The 22,188-nt window shown below is 51.1% G+C and overlaps 3 protein-coding genes across 4 annotated transcripts in view; 1 reads left to right on the forward strand and 2 right to left on the reverse strand.

Moving 5' to 3' along the window:
* The window catches only part of ltbp3 (latent transforming growth factor beta binding protein 3), a 33,638-nt gene extending 29,571 nt beyond the window's left edge, over window positions 1-4,067 (reverse strand). For both annotated transcript variants that reach the window (XM_086177414.1, XM_086177413.1), the window contains exon 1: window positions 3,592-4,067. In XM_086177414.1, coding sequence (XP_086033540.1) covers window positions 3,592-3,832 — 241 coding nt within the window. In that variant the 5' untranslated portion in view covers window positions 3,833-4,067. The remainder of the gene's footprint in view (window positions 1-3,591) is intronic.
* A 4,641-nt stretch (window positions 4,068-8,708) lies between these two features.
* On the reverse strand, window positions 8,709-13,084 carry LOC147216566 (uncharacterized). The gene is made up of 2 exons (XM_086177415.1): window positions 11,989-13,084; window positions 8,709-11,081 (listed from the first exon to the last, which is right to left on the reverse strand). The coding sequence occupies exons 1-2, from the start codon at window positions 12,668-12,670 to the stop codon at window positions 10,117-10,119; spliced, it is 1,647 nt and encodes a 548-aa protein (XP_086033541.1). The 5' UTR covers window positions 12,671-13,084; the 3' UTR covers window positions 8,709-10,116.
* A 4,572-nt stretch (window positions 13,085-17,656) lies between these two features.
* Window positions 17,657-20,940, forward strand: LOC147216567 (LRRN4 C-terminal-like protein). Its single transcript, XM_086176866.1, has 2 exons — window positions 17,657-17,768; window positions 18,182-20,940. The coding sequence occupies exon 2, from the start codon at window positions 18,196-18,198 to the stop codon at window positions 18,853-18,855; it is 660 nt and encodes a 219-aa protein (XP_086032992.1). The 5' UTR covers window positions 17,657-17,768; window positions 18,182-18,195; the 3' UTR covers window positions 18,856-20,940.
* Window positions 20,941-22,188: the final 1,248 nt, after the last annotated feature.

A 22,188-nucleotide genomic window follows, 5' to 3' on the forward strand; every position in this document is an offset into this window, starting at 1 on the left:
ACGATGACGGCGTCTGTGAGCCCGAGACGGGCGGCGGCGGCGGGCGAATGTAACGAGCACTCTGAAACTCGAGATTCCGACGCTCGCCCGTGATTTATGCCGACGTCCACTCGGCGTTCGAGCGAGCGTTCACACGTGAGCCTCCTCTCGTCTGGGGGAGTCGAGCCGACGGTGTTTCTGTTGGCTCCGACGTGCCGCCTTTGATCGGCCCTTATTTTAGACTTGGATTAGCCCGCTAATAAAAATTGGCTTCGGATTATCGGTCGTCTCAGACGGGGGAAAGTAAGGTCCTAATAGTTAACATCTGGTGATAAAGGGAAAAAAAGGGTTGGGTGTGGAGGGGTGACTTTTACCGTCGGCAAAAAAAAAAAAAAGGGGTTTTCAAGTTCTGGTCCACAAAGAACAAACACGGGGAAAACAAATGAGGTTCGTCATTTTTTTGACTCATCGTAACCGGACGTGAATCCGCAGAATTTAAACGTGCCCACGGATGACAAAAAGTCCAACGAGGTTCGCCAGACGGAAAAGTTCTAAGAAGTGTCCGGCTCAAGTTTCCTTCCAGGAATTAGCCTCCTCCGGGGGAACATTTTAGCTTTGCGAGGCCGGCGTGCACCTTCGGCTACACACTCCAAAACACACCAGCCAAGAAGAGGAAGTGGAAGACAACAAGACAAGACTACCTCAGCGTTCCTGGAATAATAATCATGGACTATCAGATGGTTGAAGGGTTTGTATCTTCTCCCTGCACTGCACTGCTTCACAGGGGGAAAGAACCGCGTTAGCCGTTAGCTAACCCCGCACTCCGAAATTTAGATGTTGCCAGAAGACCTCGGACCTCTGACCGGTGACGACCGCAGACCAAAAAACGGCGCCCTGCAAGAAGCATCTGCCGATGGGCGCGGCTTATGAGTTCCTGCGGAAGCTGAAAAAGCTCCTGAGAAGGAGCTCTGGAGCTGCTTCAGGAGCTCCTTCTCGGGAACCAGAGGCTTCATCCCGTCTGATCCCTCTATTTTAACACATTTCAAAACAGGCGTTTTTGTTTCTTTCAGACGTCATCGAATCCACCGCATCGCCGGGCTCATTTGTTTCCGTCGGCTCCAGACCGACCCCTCTTTCCCCTCCGCCCTCCCTCTTTCTTCCAGCAGAAGAAGGAGGGCCGGCGTCAAGCCAGCTCCGGGCCGGAGGCCGGCCGGGGCCAGACTGCGAGGCTCCGAGCTTCACCGCAGCTGATCTGATAGGGCTCGGAAAAAGGCTCTGCGGACGCTGGAGTGCGGCGGGGGAAGGGGGAGGCGCTAGATCTGAAGCTACGTTTATACGCCGTGTAATGAGCCGCGCTAATTAAAGTGTAATACGCCAGCGTTTTCCAGCCGTGTAGCCGAGGGGAAGCTAAACGCTCGGCATGAAGAGGTTGGAGGCGCAACCCCGCGAGGTCCTCAGCGGAGTCGCCCCGCGACACGGCTAATTGCGCGGGTTTTTAGCGTCTCCCGGAGGGACCCTTTCGCCGGATCCGCGTTTGAACGCGCCTCACTGGATTGGTGTTTATGGCTGTTTTTGGATTCTGTAACTGAACACAGAGCGCCGCGGCGCGCTAGCCAGAAAACACTTCCACCGCTAATTCGTCCCGTTTGTTCGGACGCCCTGGAAAGGTTATTCATCTGTTCACTGTCCAAACGTCCCGAAAAGCTCTTACTCACGGTTGGTACTCTACGAGCTCCACTGAGTACTGCAGTACTCTATCCTGCGGTACACAAAAAGTGTAGTATCGCTACACACTCCAGTTCTGCTCAGTACACACTCTATAGTACTGTTTGCTATCTATGCTACAGTGTACAGTACTCTACTCTTGTGCATTTGCTCCATTACAGCACATTATCTCTGTTTCAGTACACTATATATACTACTACTACTACTACTACTACTACTACACACTGTACTACCGTATATTATCTGCCCTAATGTGCGCTGAATCCACTACAGTACACAATCTAAACCACGGTGTACTATCCCCACTGTGGTACACAACATATGTGATAGTACACGGTCTCCACTGCAGTACACAATAAGTGAGTACCATCTTCACTACTATACATAATACACAATTCTGCTTCAGTACACAGTTTATACTACACTACAATCTCAATCTGACAATGTCTATTTCCACTACAGTACACAATATCTACTATAGTACACTATCTCTACTACGATACGCCCTATACTGCTGTACTCCATCTACCCTACAGTGTACTATCTCCACGACAATACCCAATATCTACTGTAGTACATCATCTGCGCTACAATACACTCCGTCTGCTTCAGTACACAGTCCACGCTTCGGTGTACTGTCACCGCTACGATACACAATTCATGTTATAGTACACGTCTCCTGCAGTACACCGTCTCTACTACAGTACATCATCTTAACTCCTGCACACAATCTACTAGTATACACTCCACACTACCGTGCACGATCTGTACTACTATGCACTACGTGTACAAGAGTACGCAATGTGGATATAGTACATGATCTCTACCATAAAACACTATCTCTGCTACCTCCAGTGTACTTCCTCTACTATAGTACATCTCTGCTATGATACAGTATTTCTGCTTCATATGACATTGTACTATCTCCATGACTACACATTACCCGTAGAGCGGTACACAATATATACTTAAACAACTTGATGCAGTACACAACCAGTACTACAGTGGACACACAGGAGCAGAGGACGACATTTCTAGTGCGACACAATCTCAACGACAGTACGTTATATTTACCGTGTGCTATCTTGTCAACTACTCAACCTCCGCTGTGGAGTACAAGAAGAGATATGGTGCAGTATCTCTGCTACAGTACACGATCTACACATCAGTACTTCAGTCTGTAGTACAGTACAACTTGCTCTAAACCACAGCACGATATCTCCAGTATCTCTACTATGCTATATATTTTACTGCGGTACCACGTGACCGCCGTACCACACGCTTCGTCCACGAGTGCCCCGAGTTTGTAGTATTTCTGCTACGGTACGCGCTGAGTACTACACAGCAGTCAAAACCTGGAGTAATATTAGTAGCATCCTCTCCACACCACAAACGCTGTGATAGTACACGGCGTGGACGTATCTACCGGAGGTCACGGTCTGCGCTAGTCCTACCCGGTGCAGTATCTGCAGAACATCGTCTTCTGTCTCGAAAAGTCTTGTTTACCGCCCGCGTACCTTCTGGGTTCGAGGCCTGGAGAACGTTCGGACCGCCGCTCCCGGGGCCACGTTGTTGACGTTGGCTTTGAGGGCCACGGCCGGCCCTCCGGCCTGTATCTCCACCGGGGGGACGCTTGAGGACATCCGCAGAAGAAGCCGGAGCACCTCTACCTCTGCTTTTCGTCTAAACCGCCCGACGTCGGACGTTCTCCGACCGCGAGGCCCCGGGGTTAAAGGTGCTCCGATCGCCACGACATTTCGCTCGCGGTGTTTGCGGACGCCTCCACAAACAGTCCCTTCATGGAGGCCCCGGGAGGACCTCCTCCTCCTGCCCCTCCTGCACAGAGGGGAACCCACGGCGGGTTAATCGCGCCTCTGTTCCACTCACCGACCCTGAAGCCCTGGCCCACCAGCGTGTCCGCAGCCTGTCCGTTCTCCGCGATCAGCGTGGTGTTGTTGCCCTGCTCGCAGGTGTCCTGGCACTGGCCCCTCTGGCAGCTCCTCTTGCAGATGAGCGGCGCGATGACCACCTTGAAGCGCTCCCGGGCGGCGACGCGCTCCGCGCAGCGCGCCGGGCCGAAGGCGCACAGCAGCAGCAGCAGGAGGAGCCGGAGGAGCGGCGGGGGCATCCTGGCATCCCTCCGCGGGGCCTCCGAGAGGTCCAGGGCGAAGGTGGAAGACCTCCTCCCGGGCTTTCACTTCCCCGGCGCGCCGGAGGAACCCGCCTGGCCCGGGGAGCAGCGCCGCATCTCTGGAGGACCTTCTCCGCCTCCGGCTCAACTTCTCCCGCTCCTTCTTCTTCTTCTTTCTCTTCTTTAGCTCGCTTTTCCCCCTCCGTGCCGTCTGGTTGCTTTTCTGCGTGTGAGAGAGGGAGAGTGGAAGGAGGGAGAGAGAGAGAATGCGGGCTGCGGGAGAGAAAGAAGGGAGGAGAGGAGGAGAAGGTGGAGGCCCGGCCCTCCGGAGGTCCTGGACGAGCGCCAGGCGGGCGGCGCGGGAGCAAAGCTCAGAGCTTCGCTTGTTGGTTCCTCCTCCTCTTCCTCCTGATCCTCCTCCTCCTCTTCTTCTTCTTCTTCTCTGCAGAAACCTCGCCGCGTCCGCGCAGCTGTGCGCGTCACTCCTGCAACCCGCCGAAGTTCACGCCGAGTGAACGGTTCACCTCCAGACCCGGAAGGAAGGAAGGAAGGAAGGAAGATTCATCCAGTCATTCAAGCTCTTTTCCGTTCACCCTCTCATTCAAACCTCATGTAGACATAAAAGCTTTCAGTCATGTAAATATTATGGGGAAATAAGAGAATTCAGCCCGTCTTTCACTTGCCACATAAAGATATCCAAATTTCACTCCCTCATTCACACGTCATGTAGACACACGCAACCGCTCACCCTGTTATTCAGATATATAAGCATTTACTCACTCATTCACACGTCATATAGCGACACACATCGCTCACCCCCTCATTTAAATATCATCTAGAAGCGCGTTCACCCTGTCACTCACTCATCGCATACAAACATGCAACCGTTCACCCACTCATTCAAACATCATGTCTAGACGTGCAAGGATTCACCCTGTCGTTCACCTGCCGCTTCCTGGGACAAACAAAAATTCCCTCATGTTGACACACGCAACCATTCATTCGCTCATTAACTCGCCAGATAGAAACACGCAACCGTTCACGCTGTTATTCAAGCATCACGCAGACAGAAAGGCACTCGCTCACTCTTTCACTCCTCATGCAACCGTTCACCCAGTCATCCAGACCTCATATTAGACCTTCCAGGGTTCGGCGTGTCCTTCGGCTCCTCCGGCCTCCTGTTCTTCTTCAGGAAAGGCAGGCGTGTTTTGGTTTCCGTTGCCGCTGACATTCCAGCGGTTATGATAACATCATATTCCATGATGTTCTCAGGTTAAGCGTGGCCTCCTCCCTCCGCCGCCACCTGCACACGCAGGCGGCGATCAAATATTAGTGCACAGCGGGACTCCGCGCTCCAGATTGTATGTGGGGCCCCCGGCTCCCGGGAGGCCGTCTGACCTCGGGCGGCCTCCGGAGCTCCGGACGCCCCTCTCGTCAACAACGCTCGGAGATTCACCCCTTCCTCTGCAGCGTGAGGCGTCTTGATTTCCACGCAGGAGAGGTCCCTGAATGCAACACAGGAGTTAAAGACCGTCCTTATGTCGTTCATTCATTCTCCACCGCACGTCCCGCAGTGAGAATAACGGGCGGGGGGCCGGAACCGATCCCGGCTCTTGCTGTGCCCGAGTCGGGGTTCACCTTGGATCCATCGCGGGACCACAAACAGACGTGCAACCTCTCACTCGTTCATTCACGTAGACAAACAACCATGTATTCGCTCGGCATTGAGACGCACAACCATTCACTCATTCATTCACACATCATATGTAGACAAAAACATTCACCCTCTCATTGATTTATATTCAGACATTTCACCCATTCACCCCCTCATTTATATTTTTATATAGAAATACTGTACACTCATTCACATGTATATAGACGTACAACCATTCACCCCCTCATCCACATTTATATATAGACATATTCTGCTCAAAAAAATAAAGGGAACACTTGAACAACACAATGTAACTCCAAGTCAATCCCACTTGTGTGAAATCATAGTGTCCACTCAGGAAGCAACACAGATTCATTTGGACTTGTTTTAAGGACATTACATCAAAGTTGGATCAGCCTGGAGTTTGTTTTTACACTTTCATTTGGAGTGTGATTCCTAATCCAGACCTCCATGGGTTGATACAATTGATTTCCATGGATCATTTTTGTGTGATTTTGTTGTCAGCACATTCAACTGTGTAAAGAGCAAAGTATTTCATAAGAATATTTCATTCATTTAGATCTAGGATGTGTTTTTTAAGTGTTCCCTTTATTTTTTTGAGCAGTGTATATATATAGACATTCACATATTCACCCTCTCATTCATCCATCAAATACAGACATTCACATATTCACCCTCTCATTCACATGTCTATAAATGGACATGCACCCATTCGCCCTCTCGTGCACAGACAATATTTAGTGTTGGAGTTACAACCGATGCAAAAATTATCCAGTGGATCAGATAGCGGGCTGATTGTGCCTCTCGCTCCGGGGTAAAGTGAGTGCGGGAGATAAAAATGTGCCGCGGTGAAAACAAAGGCTTGGAGAAAAGGCATTGTGAGGAGTCACGTGGTCCAGAGGAGAAAGTGAGGAAGAAAGTATTGAGTCACTTCCTCTCTCCGAAGGAGAGTGTTTACTTTCAGTCGCAGAGGAAATGACTGCACGGCCCTGCAGAGGGTTCACAGGCCGCGCTCACATGTCTACCGGCCTGCAGCGCTCAGCATCATCAGCTGCCAACACACACACACACACACACACACACACCAGAATTTCACCATCAGTGTGTGTCAGCAGGATGCAGGATTGTCCAAAACGTACAAGGTGAAGGAAGAAGTCAGAAGTGTCCAGTGAGAACCTTTCCCAAGGACTTTAGCGGCGGGTCAGATCTCTCACACACACACACACACACACACACACACACACACACACACACACACACACACAGCTAGAGTGTTGCCAAGGTCCAGCTTTATCTTTGGTTGTCTGGATTCTACTTTAAGGACCGTCCATCAACTCCATCAACTGTCCATCCATCTGCAGCTCCAACCTCAGCATCCTTCAACCCAGATCTTCTCAAAAATGGAGATCTTGAGGACGATTGCATGTTTTGAAGCACTTCATGAAGCGTGAGCGGTGTATTTTTGCTCCGGGGCTGCAGGTGCACATACTGAGGGCCTCATTGCATCTGCCTCGGGGTTTTATCTCTTCTTCCACCTCCGACTTCATCCTCCATTCCACGGATAAAACCTTTTAAAATCCGGCGTGAAATCCGGCAGCATCCGTTAAGTTTAATACGTGAGATAAGCTGAAATAAAACCCTGAAAGGGTTGGTCTCTTCTCTCCCTGCAGACCTCCGGGGCCCCCGGTGATAGCAAACAACATTCGCATACGAACACAGCTGTTATTACTCAGCGCAGAAGAGCACCGTGTTATTTAGGGCCAGGAGCTGGGCGGCTCCGTGGCACAGCAACACACACTCACAATCTGACAAACTATTTCAGGAAATGAAATGTCATTTAAATGACTTTTCTTACAGACCGGGCGAATGTCAACGCAGCAGTAAAACCTGATACTTCTTGAGGTACGGTGCTGCCGCCCTTCTGCTGAATGTGGATATTTTCTTTTAAAGCCCGAATGTCACCTTTCAACTTCGTCTTTTCCGTGAGTGTGTCATAAAATCGGAGAAAACAAAAAGAAAATACAACATAGTCGAAGAAGGGTTGGTGAAATGCCAATTTCAGCCACAAGGGGGCGCCAACGGACCGTGTCCTGATGCTCCTTCCGGGTGAGATGGTACAGTGGCGCCCTCTTGTGGCCGACGTGGGTATTACAACAACAACACCACAACCGCCAAGTCGTTTTCCAGCTGCCTCTCAGGCGTTCCCGGTGACATCATTATTTCACTCTATTGGCCGAAAAGTTGACGTTAAATGTATTTTTCTGAGCTCAGTAAACTTCTTCTAACATCTCAACATCTGTTGTGTCCAGCAACGACGTTGTTCAACTGATTTTCTGTCTCCCTACCAGTTTGCGCCTGAAATGTAGCCTTAGAATGTTTATTTAAAAATACTCCAAATTCAAATGATTATCATTCACTCATCTCTATATCCTTTTGTATTCACTTCTCTATAAAATTTTATATTCACACATTCTAATTATTCTGACTTCAGCTTTTGTGTTTTTCTTCAAGGGCATTTTTTATTTAAATTGAAAAAAAAAAAACACTTCTCCATAAAATTCCTTTTTTTATTCCCATATTTAAACTGTTCTGTGTTCAGCTGTTGTTTTTCTTTAAGCGTATTTTTATTTAAATTAAAAAAAAATACTTCTATGTAGAAGTACTTTTTATATTCTCATATTTTTATCATTCTGATTTTCTTTATCCATATTTTTTAAATGTAAAAAAAAATTACTTCTGCATAAAATTCCGTTTCATAGCCCCATATATTTTCATTACTCTGAGTTCAGCTTCTAATTTCTGTGTTTTCTATACCTGCATTTTTTAATTCCTTGAAAAACAGAATGAAGAACGCCTCCGGGACACATCTCTACACTTACAAAACATCCCGACTTCTCTGAAGCCACTTTGCATTGTTGCGGAGCTGGAGGCTGGAGATGAAGATGTCACAGTTCCTCTTTGGGAGCGAGGAGGACGTAGAGGAGCGGGAGTAAGTCCATCTGGAGGCCAGCATGTGGTAGAAGTTCTGGAGATAAAGTGAGACTGAGATGGTTTCCACGTGGACAGAGGAGGGATGGAGAAGACGTGGTTAGAAGGATGCTGATATGGAGCTGCCAGGAAGCAGTAAATCTAAAACCGCGTGTGACTTTCAGTTGAAGCCGATGAATCTGCGACGACAGAAGACACACAAACACCCTCTGAAAGTAAGAGCTTCTCATCTTTATGCATGGATTCAACGGAGTAGAAACGAGGCCTCCGCAATACAGTCACGCCCACGTGCAGGTTCCGACCCGGACTCGGAGGCTTCGACGAAAGCTTCGTTCGTTTCACATTTAAACACCGACTTCCTGGCGTTGGTTTCCGACCCGCATGCAAAGACCTCTGTGACCCCGGACGCGAGTGACCGGACTTCCGGGAGATGTTCATCACGCGCCCAGCGCTGGAGATGTTACACAGACTGGATGCAGAGGCGACACCAGAGGGCGTTGATGCGGTCGTGTCGGACACCTGGAAGCCGTTTCATGGGATTATATATATATATTTACACTGACGGTTAGCATACTGGTGTTTTTAAAAGCACGTTACTTATCTAAAAAAAAAAAAAAAAAAGCAAAAAAAAAAGCCATAGTTGCACATGAACTTCTCCACGAATGTTAACCCTCATTAAAATGGCTACAACTACGTTGTTATTTACAGTCAGAGCCGCGGCAGCAGGGCTCCAGCGGCGCTCTGGAAAAGGTTTCGTGGAAAGACGGCGAGCGGGGGGGTAAAACGACGGGAAGTTGTGAAATGAGAGCGTCGAAAATGCGATGAGGTTTGCGCTGCGTCTGGACAGAGGGGCGCGGCAGAGCCGTCCCACGCTTGTGCTTCACGGGATCAACGCAGCTTAAAATGAAAAGAAACGAGTGTCGGTTTTAAGGGTCGATAAATTAAATCAAATATTAAAAGAGTTGGTGTCCATGACTGATCGCGGCTGATTCTCAGATCTGGAAAAATCACACAGCAGAGTCGGAACACGCGGATGAGCCGAGAATCGGCTTCGGATGGACTGGGCCGGGGAGGTTTGTTTGGGAAATCCTAGAAAATCATTCGGAAAATTACGAATCCCAACCTTCCCCAAACCTTGGATGGGGACGAACACATTTATCCTGCTTATAGAAAACCAATGGCGCAGGTTTAAGTCAAAAGAACCGCGAGGTGGTTTTCTGAATTGAGTTTTAAAGGCGCCTTTTTTTAAATTTCCCGCCGAGTTGGAAATATTGGTTAACTAATTTTTTAACGCCCTTTTGTTTCCAAAAGACCGGCCCGAAGCACAAACCCGTCCCCTATCGGTTCTGGGCGCAAAACAACTGACAAAAACAAATCCGCCGTCGGACTGGAGTCCGGACGAGGAGGCGGCTCCGGCCGAGAAGATTCAGGTCACTTGTTTCTCCTCGGGGGGGTTCGGCTCCCGTTTCGCTTTTTAAATCGATGCCAAATCATTGCAGAGCGCCCAGCGGATGAACCGTCGGCGCCGCCGAGAGCGGCCGCGTGTCACGGAGGCGACGGAGAACCGAACGCCATCGGAGGCGGTCCTCCGCCACGACAGGAACCAACGCTCCTCCGTCTAAACACAGTCCACCACCGAGCCGTCCTCCTCCTCCGCGCCCCACTCCCCGAACCTCATCTGCGGGGACGGCGCCGCCGGGTGAAGGTTGTTCATGTCGTCGATGGCGTCCGGGTCGGCGTCGTCGCTGACGCCGACGGCCATGTGGCCGCCTTCCTCGCGGTGCGTGCGGATGTGCTTGCGCAGCGCGGCGGGCTCCTTGAAGCTGCGGTTGCAGAACGGGCAGCAGCACGGCCGCTCGCCCGTGTGGATGAGCTGGTGGTGTTTGAGGTGCTGCAGGCGGCTCAGGCGCTTCCCGCAGATGGCGCACACGTACGGCTTCTCGCCCGTGTGCGTGCGCCGGTGCTTGCGCAGACCGTCCAGGTGGCGGAAGCTGTTGCCGCACTCCGAGCAGGAGTAGGGCTTCTCGCCGGTGTGGATGCGCAGGTGAGTCTTGAGGGCGCCCGACTCGCGGAAGCGGCGGCCGCAGACGCCGCAGGGGTAGGGCTTCTCCCCGGTGTGGATGCGGATGTGCTTCTTCAGGCTGGAAATCAGGCGGAACGTCTTCCCGCATTCCAAGCAGTGGTGGGGTCGGTCTCCGGACGGATCCCCGGCCGCGTCCCCGGCCGAGGGGCCCGCCGAGTCCTCCGCCCGGCCCGGGGAGACGCCCTCCCCCCTCCCGGCTCCGGGAGTCCGAGCCAGCGGCTTCTGCTCGTCCAGGACGCCCTGCTGCAGGGCGACGCCGCAATCCCTGACGGGCCTCTGGTGGCGCAGCGGGTGGGCGAAGGGCCGCTGGGCTCCACCGCCTTCTCCCACCGGGACGTAGCCCAGATCTCCCACGCCGTGCGACGGCTGCTCCCCCTCGCCGGCCCTGTTGTCGTTGCGCAGCCCGGACTCCTTCCAGCCGGTCTGACCGGACCCCTGCTCCTCCTTGATCTCGAACCTGGACGCCCCTCCGGGCCCCGGGGCCGCGGGGTTCCTCTCATCTGGGGACAGACCGCAGCACGCAGAGTGATCAGCAAAGAACAACTGGACAAAATCACCTCCGGCACCATGACCGACATTTTAAACTCGCTTCGCTTTCTGGATTCGCTCTTTGCACGATCCTTGTTAAACACTTTCCACATTAGAATCTGAATATTTGCTGATTCTTAGCGTTGCGTCTGTTCTTAGGTCCTTTCCCTTAAACCCCAGGGGACGCTGATGTCACTCCGTTCACAGTCACACCCTTTTGTTTTGGAAGAAGCTGCTCAGACGGAGCGAGACCTCCCTGTCGCCAGGTTGGGTTTGGAGTGGAAACAGCTGTCAGCGAGCGGGAACGAGGGCGATGACTGAGCGTGACGTGATGGGCGTGAATCAAGAAAAAGCACATGTCGTCTCGCCCACTCATAATTGTCGTTTCAGACGGTTCCCCGGCTAATTCGAGGTCTTTTGTGCTAATTTTATCTAGTTCTGGTGATTTAAGGTTGCATCACGGTCCGTTTGGACGCCATAGTCACCCGGGACGTCTGAACGCTGAGGAAATGACCTGAGGTCTGGCAAATGAATATCACAATGTGTGAAATCACACTTTTAAGGGGCGGGAGCACATTAATGACCCATTTGTGATGTTAGGATTAGATTAGGGAAATGCCAGACATTCAAATCCCCCACTGAACCCTCTCTGTCAATGAGGCGTTACCCGGGCAACGGGAGTATTTGGATTTCAGAGTTTGAGGTGCCAAAGCATGGAGCCGAAAGTCAAGCTTGATTGGATTCTGTGATCTCCGATCGATCCTACGGCAAACCTGGAATACGAGCAGTCACACACAAACAATATAACAGACAAACAATGAGAGCGCCGGAAGGACCCAGTGAGATGCGATACGTGTGTGTGTGTGTGTGTGTGCTTACCGGGCCGGCTGGTGTCGGAGCCCATGTGTGTGTCGGCGCCGAAGGAGTCCAGAGCGTGGTTGGTCACCGAGCCGTCCGGCTGGATGGAGAGCTGACACATCTTGTACTCGTCTTTAGCCTCGAACCCGTGGAGCGACTCGTCCACGGAGCCGCCCAGACCCAGGTCCACGCCGGGCCCGTTGACGCTCCGCGCATTCTGCTGGTCCCGCTCCAGGCCTGAGGCCATGGAGCTCATGGAAGAGAGTGATGGTGCAAAGACGGACTGGCTGATGGCCTGGGGGCCGGTGTAGGAGATCTGCAGCTGGTCTATGAGCTTCTGGGCGCTGCACAGACACTCCTGCAGGGTCTTCAGCTCCCTTTCCGAAACCTCCAGACGCACCTTCAGCCTCTCGTTCTCCTGCTCCTTGTGCAGGAGCTCCTGCTGGGTCTCGTTGAGCACCAGCACCACCTCCCCCAGGAGCGTGTCCACCGCGGCGGACATGGCTGTCTGGATAGTCGGGGCCAGCCTGGACTTCAGGGACGTCACGGTCACGCTGCCGTGCGGGGCTCCGTACCCGGACTTGTCGGGTTTGCGGTCGAAGCAGTCCGACCCGGTTCTGTCGGAGACGTTGATGATGCTTTGTTTTCGGTTTGCGGAGGGCGACTCCATGCCGCCGGTGTAGCCTCCCCGCCTGGACGTCATAGTTCCACCGTACTTGGGTTGCTCTTCGTTTTAGAGGCAATGTCACAAGTTCATACGATCGAAGCGGCGGCTTTCGAACCAGCTGGATGAACCATGCGGGTTCAGCGAGGCGAGAAATGCCGGAGCCGGTTACATCCGCTTTATGAAAACAATGCTAGTGATCGGGCCTCCGCTAGCTAGCATTAGCCTACTAGCTTCAGCTAACGACTGCCGTCGGTGGGGGGCAAAAAAAAACACCCTCCGTGCTAAAAATGGAGATTCGGCAGCGTCGCCACGGAAATAGACATCGGCTTCAAGTCCGTACTTTTCCGTTACGACGCGTAGCGCTCGCCGCCGTCCGCGACCACTCACCCATTTCCCGGTCAGCAGCCACAGAACTACAGCGGAGGGATCGCACCGCAGTCGCCGTTGTGCGCAGAGGCCCTGTCGCAGAAAGATGACGTCAGAAAGGCTCATCTGATGATTGGCTGCGCCCTGTTTGGCGTTTATAAATCTATCTATCTATCTATCTATCTATCTATCTATCTATCTATCTATCTATCTATCTATCTATCTATAATGAAAAATATTTTTTCAAGACAAAGTAACCCGAACAAAATTAGAAAAGTTGACTTTTTGGGTGTTTTTTAGTTTCAGCAATTTTTGCTGGTGTTGTCATTTTGGTTTTCTATTTTGATCCTTATTGTTGTCATTCTGATATCTATTTTTATCCATGCTGTCATTCTGTTATTTATTGTTTTTTTATCCTTGTTGTTGTCATTCCATTGTCATCATGTTTATTTTTATCCTTGTTGTCATTCTGTTTATTTTTTATCCTTGTTGTCATTCTGTTATCTATTACTATCCTTGTTGTTGTCTTTGTCTTTTTAATTGTCTCCTATTTATATTAATATTAATATTCATTGATATTGTTATTGTTGTGCTATTGCGACAAACAAACTTCCGCTATGGGGATCCATAAAGTATGATGTTATCTTATCCTATAATTATTAAAAGTTGTAGTAACAGAAGAAGTCCACGAGGTCATTTTTGAAGTAATTTCAAAAAAAAACTCTGGTGCCGCGTCAAAGTAATACATCAAACAGATTCACAATAAATCAAAGATGCAAAAAAAATGTTATAAACCCTTTTATATCTATCAGACCAAAAGCTGGGTGTCTGAATCCTGCCAATCGGAGTTGAGGGATAATTTTCCCCATGTGTCTCTGCCTTCAGTTGGATCTGACAACACATACAGGGGTCAGAGGTCAGAGGTCAGCAGCCAGCAGATCATTGACCCCCTGGCAGAAGAAAACGTCCACAGCCGGTTGCTATTTGTCCGCAGTAGAATTTCACAGCATGATTTGGCAATTTTCATATCACCTGACCTGAGAGGAATCCAGCAGGAAGGCCAGATAAAGATGCCCAGATCAGAAGGTGCAGACCGGGCGGCGCTCTGTGCTGCTTCTGGCTCTGGACTCAGGGAGGCAGCACAGTCTGCTTTTTAGATCAACCCCTCTGGAGCAAAGGAACACATCCCATGCATCTCCCCTCCAAACGTCTCTGCCCGGGCGGAGGATGGATCCGCCTGAAGACCTGAACCCAAGCATCCGCAGCATCCATCACCCGTCATTGACAGCTTCTCATTTCTCTAACCAAGAGATGCTGCTATCGTTGTATTCTTGTGCTGTGTCCTGCTTTTTAAGGTTGTTTTTGTCTGTTTTTGATGCCACTGCACCCGAGAGCTGCCATCTCTAAATTTTGTTGCACTTGAATCCATTGAATTATATAGTATACATAATCACAATGATAATACATAAGGGATGAAAGAGCAAAATGCACAATAAATAAGTGGAATTAACATTTTTATTGAACCCCAGCCTCCTGACTGCAGGATAAGCAGCAGAGATAACCAACAAAAGAATGAACATGGTTGTGTTTTTCATGAATATTTTGTCAGCAGTAAATTTCCTTCCTCAATTTCCAAACCTATGGAAAGTAACATAGGGAAGTGACTTGTTAATTCACAAGCGGCACGTAGAGTTCAATGGAAACCTCTGGGGAAATTCCAGACAGATAGACAGATCAGATAAAATAAATTGCCTCTAAAAAAGTGCTTAAAACGCAGAATTTTTATGGCCATGTGTTTAAAAGCTTTTAAAAAAGGCCTTTAATTTAAGACAGATGCTTTTTTTAACCCTCGCCAGGATTTATGTTTTGAGTGTTTCCTCTCAGAGCCAAACCTCAGGAAAGAGACAGAAGAGTCAGGAGGCCTGATTTGTCATTAGACGACGCCATTCTGGGACGTCGTTTCCTGCCTGTCCTTCGGCTGAGGAAATACTGGAGTTTAATACGTTGGACGTGCAGACAGGAGGGTCCACGGGTCGGGCAGATGTCGGCACAGGGGTCACCCAGGCTGGACTTGAGTCAGAACGCAGTCACGAACTCTGTTACTCATCTGAGGAAATCATTCAAGCTGAGACTTGAGTTTCTGTTTTATTTTACAATAACAATTATAATCTATACTTTATTTATCCCCTGCGGCAAATTCCTTCATTATGGATGAACCCTGAGCGGTTGCCAGGGGAGCAGTTAGGGGTTCGGCGTCCTGCTCAACAACACTTGGACACACTGGCAGGAGTCGGGTGTCGAACCGGGAATGTTGATAAGATAAGATAAGATAAGAACAACTTTATTAATTCCGAAGGAAATTGTTGTGCCAGAGTTACAGAAAATATAACAGTAATAAATAATAAAAAGAAAAGGCAGAATTAGAAATAAAATAAACTATAAACTATGAAGTGTCTCAGTGAAACTATAAAGTGTCTTAGTAAACAAGTGATAAAACTATAAGTGTCTTAGTAACAAGTGAGGTAAGGAGTGCACAATAGTGTGATAAGTTATGATGAGTTTAGCACCAAACAGTTGCCGTATCTGGACTGGAAGCTTGTTGATTCTTGAAAATCTAAAGCATTTGGTATTTTCCAGGCACCTTTTTGTCTGCAGCTCAGTTAGCTGTCCCCGTAATGGAAAGGTCGACGCTCGGATCCCCGGATCCTCCCATTTATCCAGTTAGCGCCTTGCTAACATCTCCCCGCCGCCCAGAACCGTCGGAATAGAAGAACCGAGAGTCGTGTGTTCGGCGATCGATATGGCGGATTCCCAGAACGAGCTGCGCCGGGAGGAAGAGGACAGTGGATCCGGGGTCGGCCGGCGGCCTCTTCTCCACGCAGCTGCACGTCAGGAAGCGGATGAGTTGCCCTCGAGCGCCGTCATTATTTTCACAGCCCCTTCCCGAGCCCTGCCCTCGGCGGAGCCTTGTTTTTCGGCGCACGCCTCCAGCCCGACTCTTCTGTATTCCGGTCACGGCCCGGCGAGGGAGGCGCGGGCACGCTTCGAGCACCCTTCATGTTTTCCATCACATGGGCTGAAATGCGGACGTCTTCCTCCTGTGACAGGACCTTCTTGTGTGACGAGGATGATTTCCTGGGATTGAGTTGCAAAGGGGGTTGGCAAGAGGCGGTCGGGGAAAATCTGAAACGGCGCATTGCGCGGAAAACAGAGACCGACCGCCCAAAGTCGTGTCGCATCCCGAACATTTCGGCCATCGTTGGCGTCACGCAGATCGTCTAATGGCGCGACGAGCGGTAGAGTAGACCCAGGTCACCCTGAGATACGGGACGGTCGTGGCGGACGCGTCTTCAGAGGATGTTTCCCGAACAAACTGTACCCCGACCTTCTTCCTGAGCGTGGACACCAGTTTGTGTAAACAGTCCCGTCTGAACCGAAGACATTTCGTAAGTGGCCCAGAATGTACACAGTGATGTAACCCCTCCCCCCTCCAACGCATTTCGTGTTCCCGCCGCTCTTCATCCTCCGGGCTGATGGTCCTGTGAGATGCTGGCCGCCTTCGGCCGGGTTCGTGGACGGATTGTTGGTTTCTCCTGTGAAACTCCTGCAGAGGCTGAACACTTTAAAACAATTAGAGTTTAGCGAAATATGAAAAATGCAATTGAATTGTCCCCCAAGGGAAGACACTTTCGGGGTTTTTAAGCCACGTCTCGTAGCACGCCGGGGCGTAGCCTTGTTGGTTCTGGCTCTCGTCGTTCCCCAAGTAACGACACCGCTTAAAAAACAAGTCCCCGGGCGGTCGGCAACGGCGAGACGTCCAAATGATCTGGTATGGAAAGACGGCGACTGAAAGAGGTCAAATAAATTACATTTGAGAAAATCGACACGCAACTTCCCGCTAGTCGTCCCGGATAATCCGGCCTTTGTTTGCCGGCAGGTCAGCTGCCGGATTATCCCGGAATTCCAGGCCGCCGGCGAGCGTTTGCTAAAGGCTCGGCGTCCGGAACCGCGGCTCTGAGCTGGAAACCACACCGAGCCGGTAGATAAAGGTCCCGACGGGACAAAAGGAAACGTGCCGTCGCTTGTTTGACCAATCGCGGTGGCACCGGGTTCGTGGCGGGCGGGAGCGCGGGGAACCACGGAGGACGGGGGTTCATCGGTGCCGAGAACAGCCGGTGTATTTCTGGCTGCACCGTCACCCCGAAACCATGTACGCAAGATGATTGGGAAACGAGGCGGTTTGATAAAATTGCTGCTAGATTAGATCAAGGCTTGCATCTGGGATGGGATCTCATTGCGGTTTCTTCCGGTCCTCTTACAAGTCCAGTCAGATCTATTCCAGGAATGTCATGCGTTTCAAGAGGGTGGGCTCTGCAAGGTGAGCGGCACGAAGGGATGACATGTTGCGGTGAATCACGTCCAAGAATCGGAGCAGACTTCGCCCCATCTGGGCTCGGAAGAGGAAAACGAAAAGGTCACGGACCCAACCTGGGCTGGAATGTCATTGGAATCCAGATGTTTGCCAGAAATTTGCTACATTTCAAGGGGGGGGGGGGGGGGGGGTTGCTACCGCTAATAGCGTGCACACTCACCCGTTACTAAAGGGTTCAGCGGTGAGAGGTGGAGCCGGCGCAGAAGAATGAGGGAGGGAGGGAGGAGGGGAGGAGGGAGGGAGCATAAAAAAGAAGGCGAGAGCAAGTGGCAGGAGAGAAGATCGGCGAGCTGCTGCGGGGTTTTGTTGATATCACGTCACGTCCAAGACCAACAGGTACGTCCAGCCGACGTTCTCGGTCTCCCCGGCGACGAGAATCCCGGGTGACAAAGCGCTGCTTTGTGAGGTTTGGCTGAATGAGCTTCTGTTTGGCCCAGTGGAAAGCGTTTCACCGGGTCCAGCTTCTCCTGTGGAAATCAAACGGCCAGCTTTCCTGTAACTGGATCTGCCTGGAGGAGCTGCTACAGTATGTCCAGGGCGTGTGTGTGTGTGTGTGTGTTGATGGTTGTGCAATATGGCTAGGAATGCTGAATGAGTCGCGAGGCCCTTCCAAAAATCAGAATAATCAACTAATTAGTGGTTGCGGCGGCGGGTGAAGTAAGTTCACGGCCGAAAGGAGGACCGGCGTGAAATTCCTGCTGAAAGTTCTCGTCTCCGTCACACGTTCCGCTAACCGAGCTCCTCCGCAGGAACCGACGGAGCGATGGCCGCGGGCGCTCGCCTTACGTTCCCCCTGACGGGGCTGATCCTGCTCCTGGTGGGAGCTTCCGCTCCCCCGCCGACGGGCGACCCGAAAACCGATCTTCCCCCCGACGAGTACTACGAGGGCGAGTACGAGGACAAGGATCTCTCCGTGACGAAGGCCTCCGTGCCGCCAGTAAACATCCGATGCCAATACGACCCGTGCGCGGAGGAGCAGCTACCGTGCCTGGAGCTGTCTCGGGCCAGCGGCTGCTCCTGCCCCGGCTCCACCTTGCAACGCGAGCTGCCGCTGGCGCCCGGCTTGAAGAGCGTCGCCTGGAACGGCTCGCAGGTGGTCGCCCGCTGGTGCGCGCCGTATTCCTACGTCACGGGTTTCTACGTGGAAGTCGGCGGGGAGCAGAGGCGGAGGTTCGACGGGGGCCGGAGGAGCGGCGCCCTGGGGGACATCGAACACATCACGAAGGTGTGCGTGGTCGCCGTCAACGACGCCGGGGACAGCGGGCCCTCCTGCCTCACGTACCGACCCCGGGACGCCAACCTGCCTCTGAAAGTGGGGTTCGGCGTCGGCGCCGCCGCCCTCCTGCTGCTCCTCCTGCTCGCCGTCCTGCTGTGGAGGCGCCGGAAGCAGAACAAACAGGAGGCCGGCGTCGCCACCAAGTGAGACGCGTCGGCGCCGGAGAGCGGAGGCCAACATCTCCAGACACTGAATCGGGATTTGTAAATACTCAAAATTGAATCATATCATTTAAGTTTTGCCGTTTGAATGAGAGGACGAATGGCTTTATGTCGCTACATGACGCGTTAATGAATGAACGAATGAACGGACGGCTGTAAATCTCTGTGTTCTGGGAATGAGAGGATGAATCTTGCATGACTCTAGTGTGAATGGTTTTAAATCTTTATATACTGCTCAAAAAATAAAGGGAACACTTGAACAACACAATGTAACTCCAAGTCAATCACACTTCTGTGAAATCATAGTGTCCACTCAGGAAGCAACACAGATTCATTTTGACTTGTTTTAAGGACATTACATCAAAGTTGGATCAGCCTGGAGTTTGTTTTTACACTTTCATTTTGAGTGTGATTCCTAATCCAGACCTCCATGGGTTGATACAATTGATTTCCATTGATCATTTTTGTGTGATTTTGTTGTCAGCACATTCAACTGTGTAAAGAGCAAAGTATTTCATAAGAATATTTCATTCATTTAGATCTAGGATGTGTTTTTTTAAGTGTTCCCTTTATTTTTTTGAACGGTGTATTACATGTGGATGCGGCGGTTGTATGTTTACATACAACCTGCGGGTGAAAGGGTGAATAGCTTTATGTCGCTATATAACCCATGAATGAACGAGTGAATGGTGGTCAAACTCTATATGTGGTGTGAACGCTTGCATGTCTCTATATTACATGCAGATGAGAGCGCTTGCATGTGAATATATAACCCGTGAATGACAGGGTGGAGAGTTTTGTCACTTTACGACCCGTGAACGTTTGTATATTTCTATTTGTCGTGTGAATGAGAGGGTGAACGCCTGCTTGTCTCTATTTGCGGCCTTGTGACGGATCCAGGGCGAACCCACCTCTCGTCCAATCACAGCTGGCATAGACGCGGCTCCCCCCGACGCCCTGACCGGATGAACCAATGAATGAATGAATAATTTAAGTTTTCAACAAACCTTTTTTTTTATTGATATATATATACATGTAAAGCATTACGATTCATCGGGATGTATTATAGTCTGTTGACTGAGAGGGATGGAAGGAAAATATTTTGACAAGATCAAGCGCACACACGCACACACACATAAGGCCTGCAGTGGCCTTGTCACTGCTTGTGTCATCGATCAGTTCAGCTCACACACACGCCACGGAGTGTGTGAGCGCAGGTGAACGGCTGAACAGAGCCGTGCAAATCCTGTTTTGAACCGCGCCGGAGCCCCGGAGGCCGGCGTTGAGTCGAGAGGCCGCGCCATGAATACAAACCCGTCCGTTCGGGTTCGGCTCGGTAAATAAAACCCAGATGACAAAGAGCGCGCCGGGACGGAGGAATTTCAGGAAATCAAGCCAAGCGGATCCGGCCGACGTTGCCGTCCTTCTGGGGGTTTGTGTTCTTGGATTCGCCTTGAAAAGTTATCCCGTTAGTTTTCCGAGAAGCGCCGCGGAGAATAATGGAAACCGGAGCTTTTATGGACGTTCCTGAACGACAAACCCGGCGCCACCGTGCCATCTGTGATGTGTCACGTGGGCGTTGCTGTGGCGACCGGATGAAAAATAATCACACCCAGACACGAGCGCCGTCACGTCAAACAAAGGCGGTTTGGCGTGAGAGGATTGTTTTTTTAGAAACAACAACTTTAAATAGCACCAGTTGTTGATGTTTTACAAGCAGAGCTGCAGGACGAGGGGAGCTCAGCGCTGCCCCTAGTGGCCGCGGTGGGGACGCAAACACTGGAAACACTGAATATGTTATTTATGGCCTGCTGGGAAATAAAAACACAAACTTTAAAAGACTTTAAAATCAACAAGACTGCGTTTGACTGGAAAACAAGCAGGAAAACAATCAGTATTTTTTTTTATTGTCTAGCATGGAAAAGTTGTATCTTGCTTTTGTCTTTATGTACAATGTATAATATCTTGATTCCAGCTTCGAGTGTGTGTGTGTGTATTTATGCAGGTAAAATTATGCAGGGTCAATTTTTCCATTCTGACTTTTTTGTCAATAAAACTTACTGGAGAAAGATAAAACGCCTGGAGCCTGTGTGTATGTTTGTGTATGTATGTATGTGTGTGTGTGTGTGTGTGTGCACGTGCAAGAATCCCACCATTTCCATGTGTTTTTCTTCTTTTCCTCGCCGTCACCGCAGCAGATGGCGGGCGTGCAGATGCGCAACATCGACGGGCGATGCGTCCCAGCTCGCCTCCGGCCTGGAAACGCCACTTTCGATGTTTCCATTACGGAGGGACGACGTCCAGGAGGCCGTTTAGAATCTGAAGTCTGTCAAGACGAAGTTCTGCATGCAGGATATCTGCACCGAACGTCGTGCAAGAACCCGTGAGGTGTTCGGGGTTTCGGTGCACGTCCAGGGTTCGCTGGTGGAACCAGATCGGCCAGCTTGTGTTCATTTTGCGCTCATTTCCTGATGAAAGAAGGAGAATTTAAAGGAAATCTCAGACGATCCGTAGATGGACCCGGGTTTCAGTTTCAGGTTTCCGCCCGGTGTCGCCTTCTGTAATGCCGAACACCCACGTGTTTCCCGAGCGGCGCGGCCCACGGCTCTTCAGACCAAGATGTTGGGAATGATTTACAGACAAGGACCTCTGGGACGAGGCGAGACTTCAACTGAAAAGGTCGCCGCCGCCGCCTCGTTAGCCGGGGATCTCCGGCTCTCGCGTCCGCGTTTGAACCGTCACCTGTTTCCCGATTTTGTTTTTCCCCAACGTCGTTTGTCACAGCTCTTTAGATTTTTCCGGCGGATGCAGATTCCGCGCGGCCGCTCGTCACGTCCGGGGTCGATATCTTCCAATCATCCGGCGCCGGGCTGCTGGCGAGAAGCTCCGGCGAGATGAGAAACAGCAGAAAGTCCAATATTTAAATCCCCCGCAGTTGATCTGGCGCTCGGGCTTCCATCTGCGCCTCCCAGTCACGCTATAATTCCCTTTTGTTCCACCGCTCCTGGCGGCTTCCCCTCAACTCAGCTAACATCTGCGGTTCGGAGGTCGCGGCGGACGAGTCACCCCGGCCCTCGGCATCGGGAAGGGAAACCGAAAAGAGTTCGATTCAGCGGAAGCATCCGGAGGATCGGACCGGGACGCAGGGTGACGGGCACAGCGTCGACCACAAGGAGGCTCCTCTCCTCGTCCCAGAGGTTTAAATGTTTGAAGCTCCAGGTTCGGAGCCTCCGAAGGCCTGGATCAGGGGTCGGCAACCCGCGGCTCCTCTACCATCTTTACACCGCGGCTCCGAGCGGCTTGGTAAAATAAATGATAA

Source organism: Fistularia commersonii, chromosome 29 (assembly GCF_037954325.1).
Source record: "Fistularia commersonii isolate RoL2024-O1a breed Wild chromosome 29, RoL_Fcom_v1.0, whole genome shotgun sequence".
In the NCBI taxonomy this organism is placed as follows: Eukaryota; Metazoa; Chordata; class Actinopteri; order Syngnathiformes; family Fistulariidae; genus Fistularia; species Fistularia commersonii.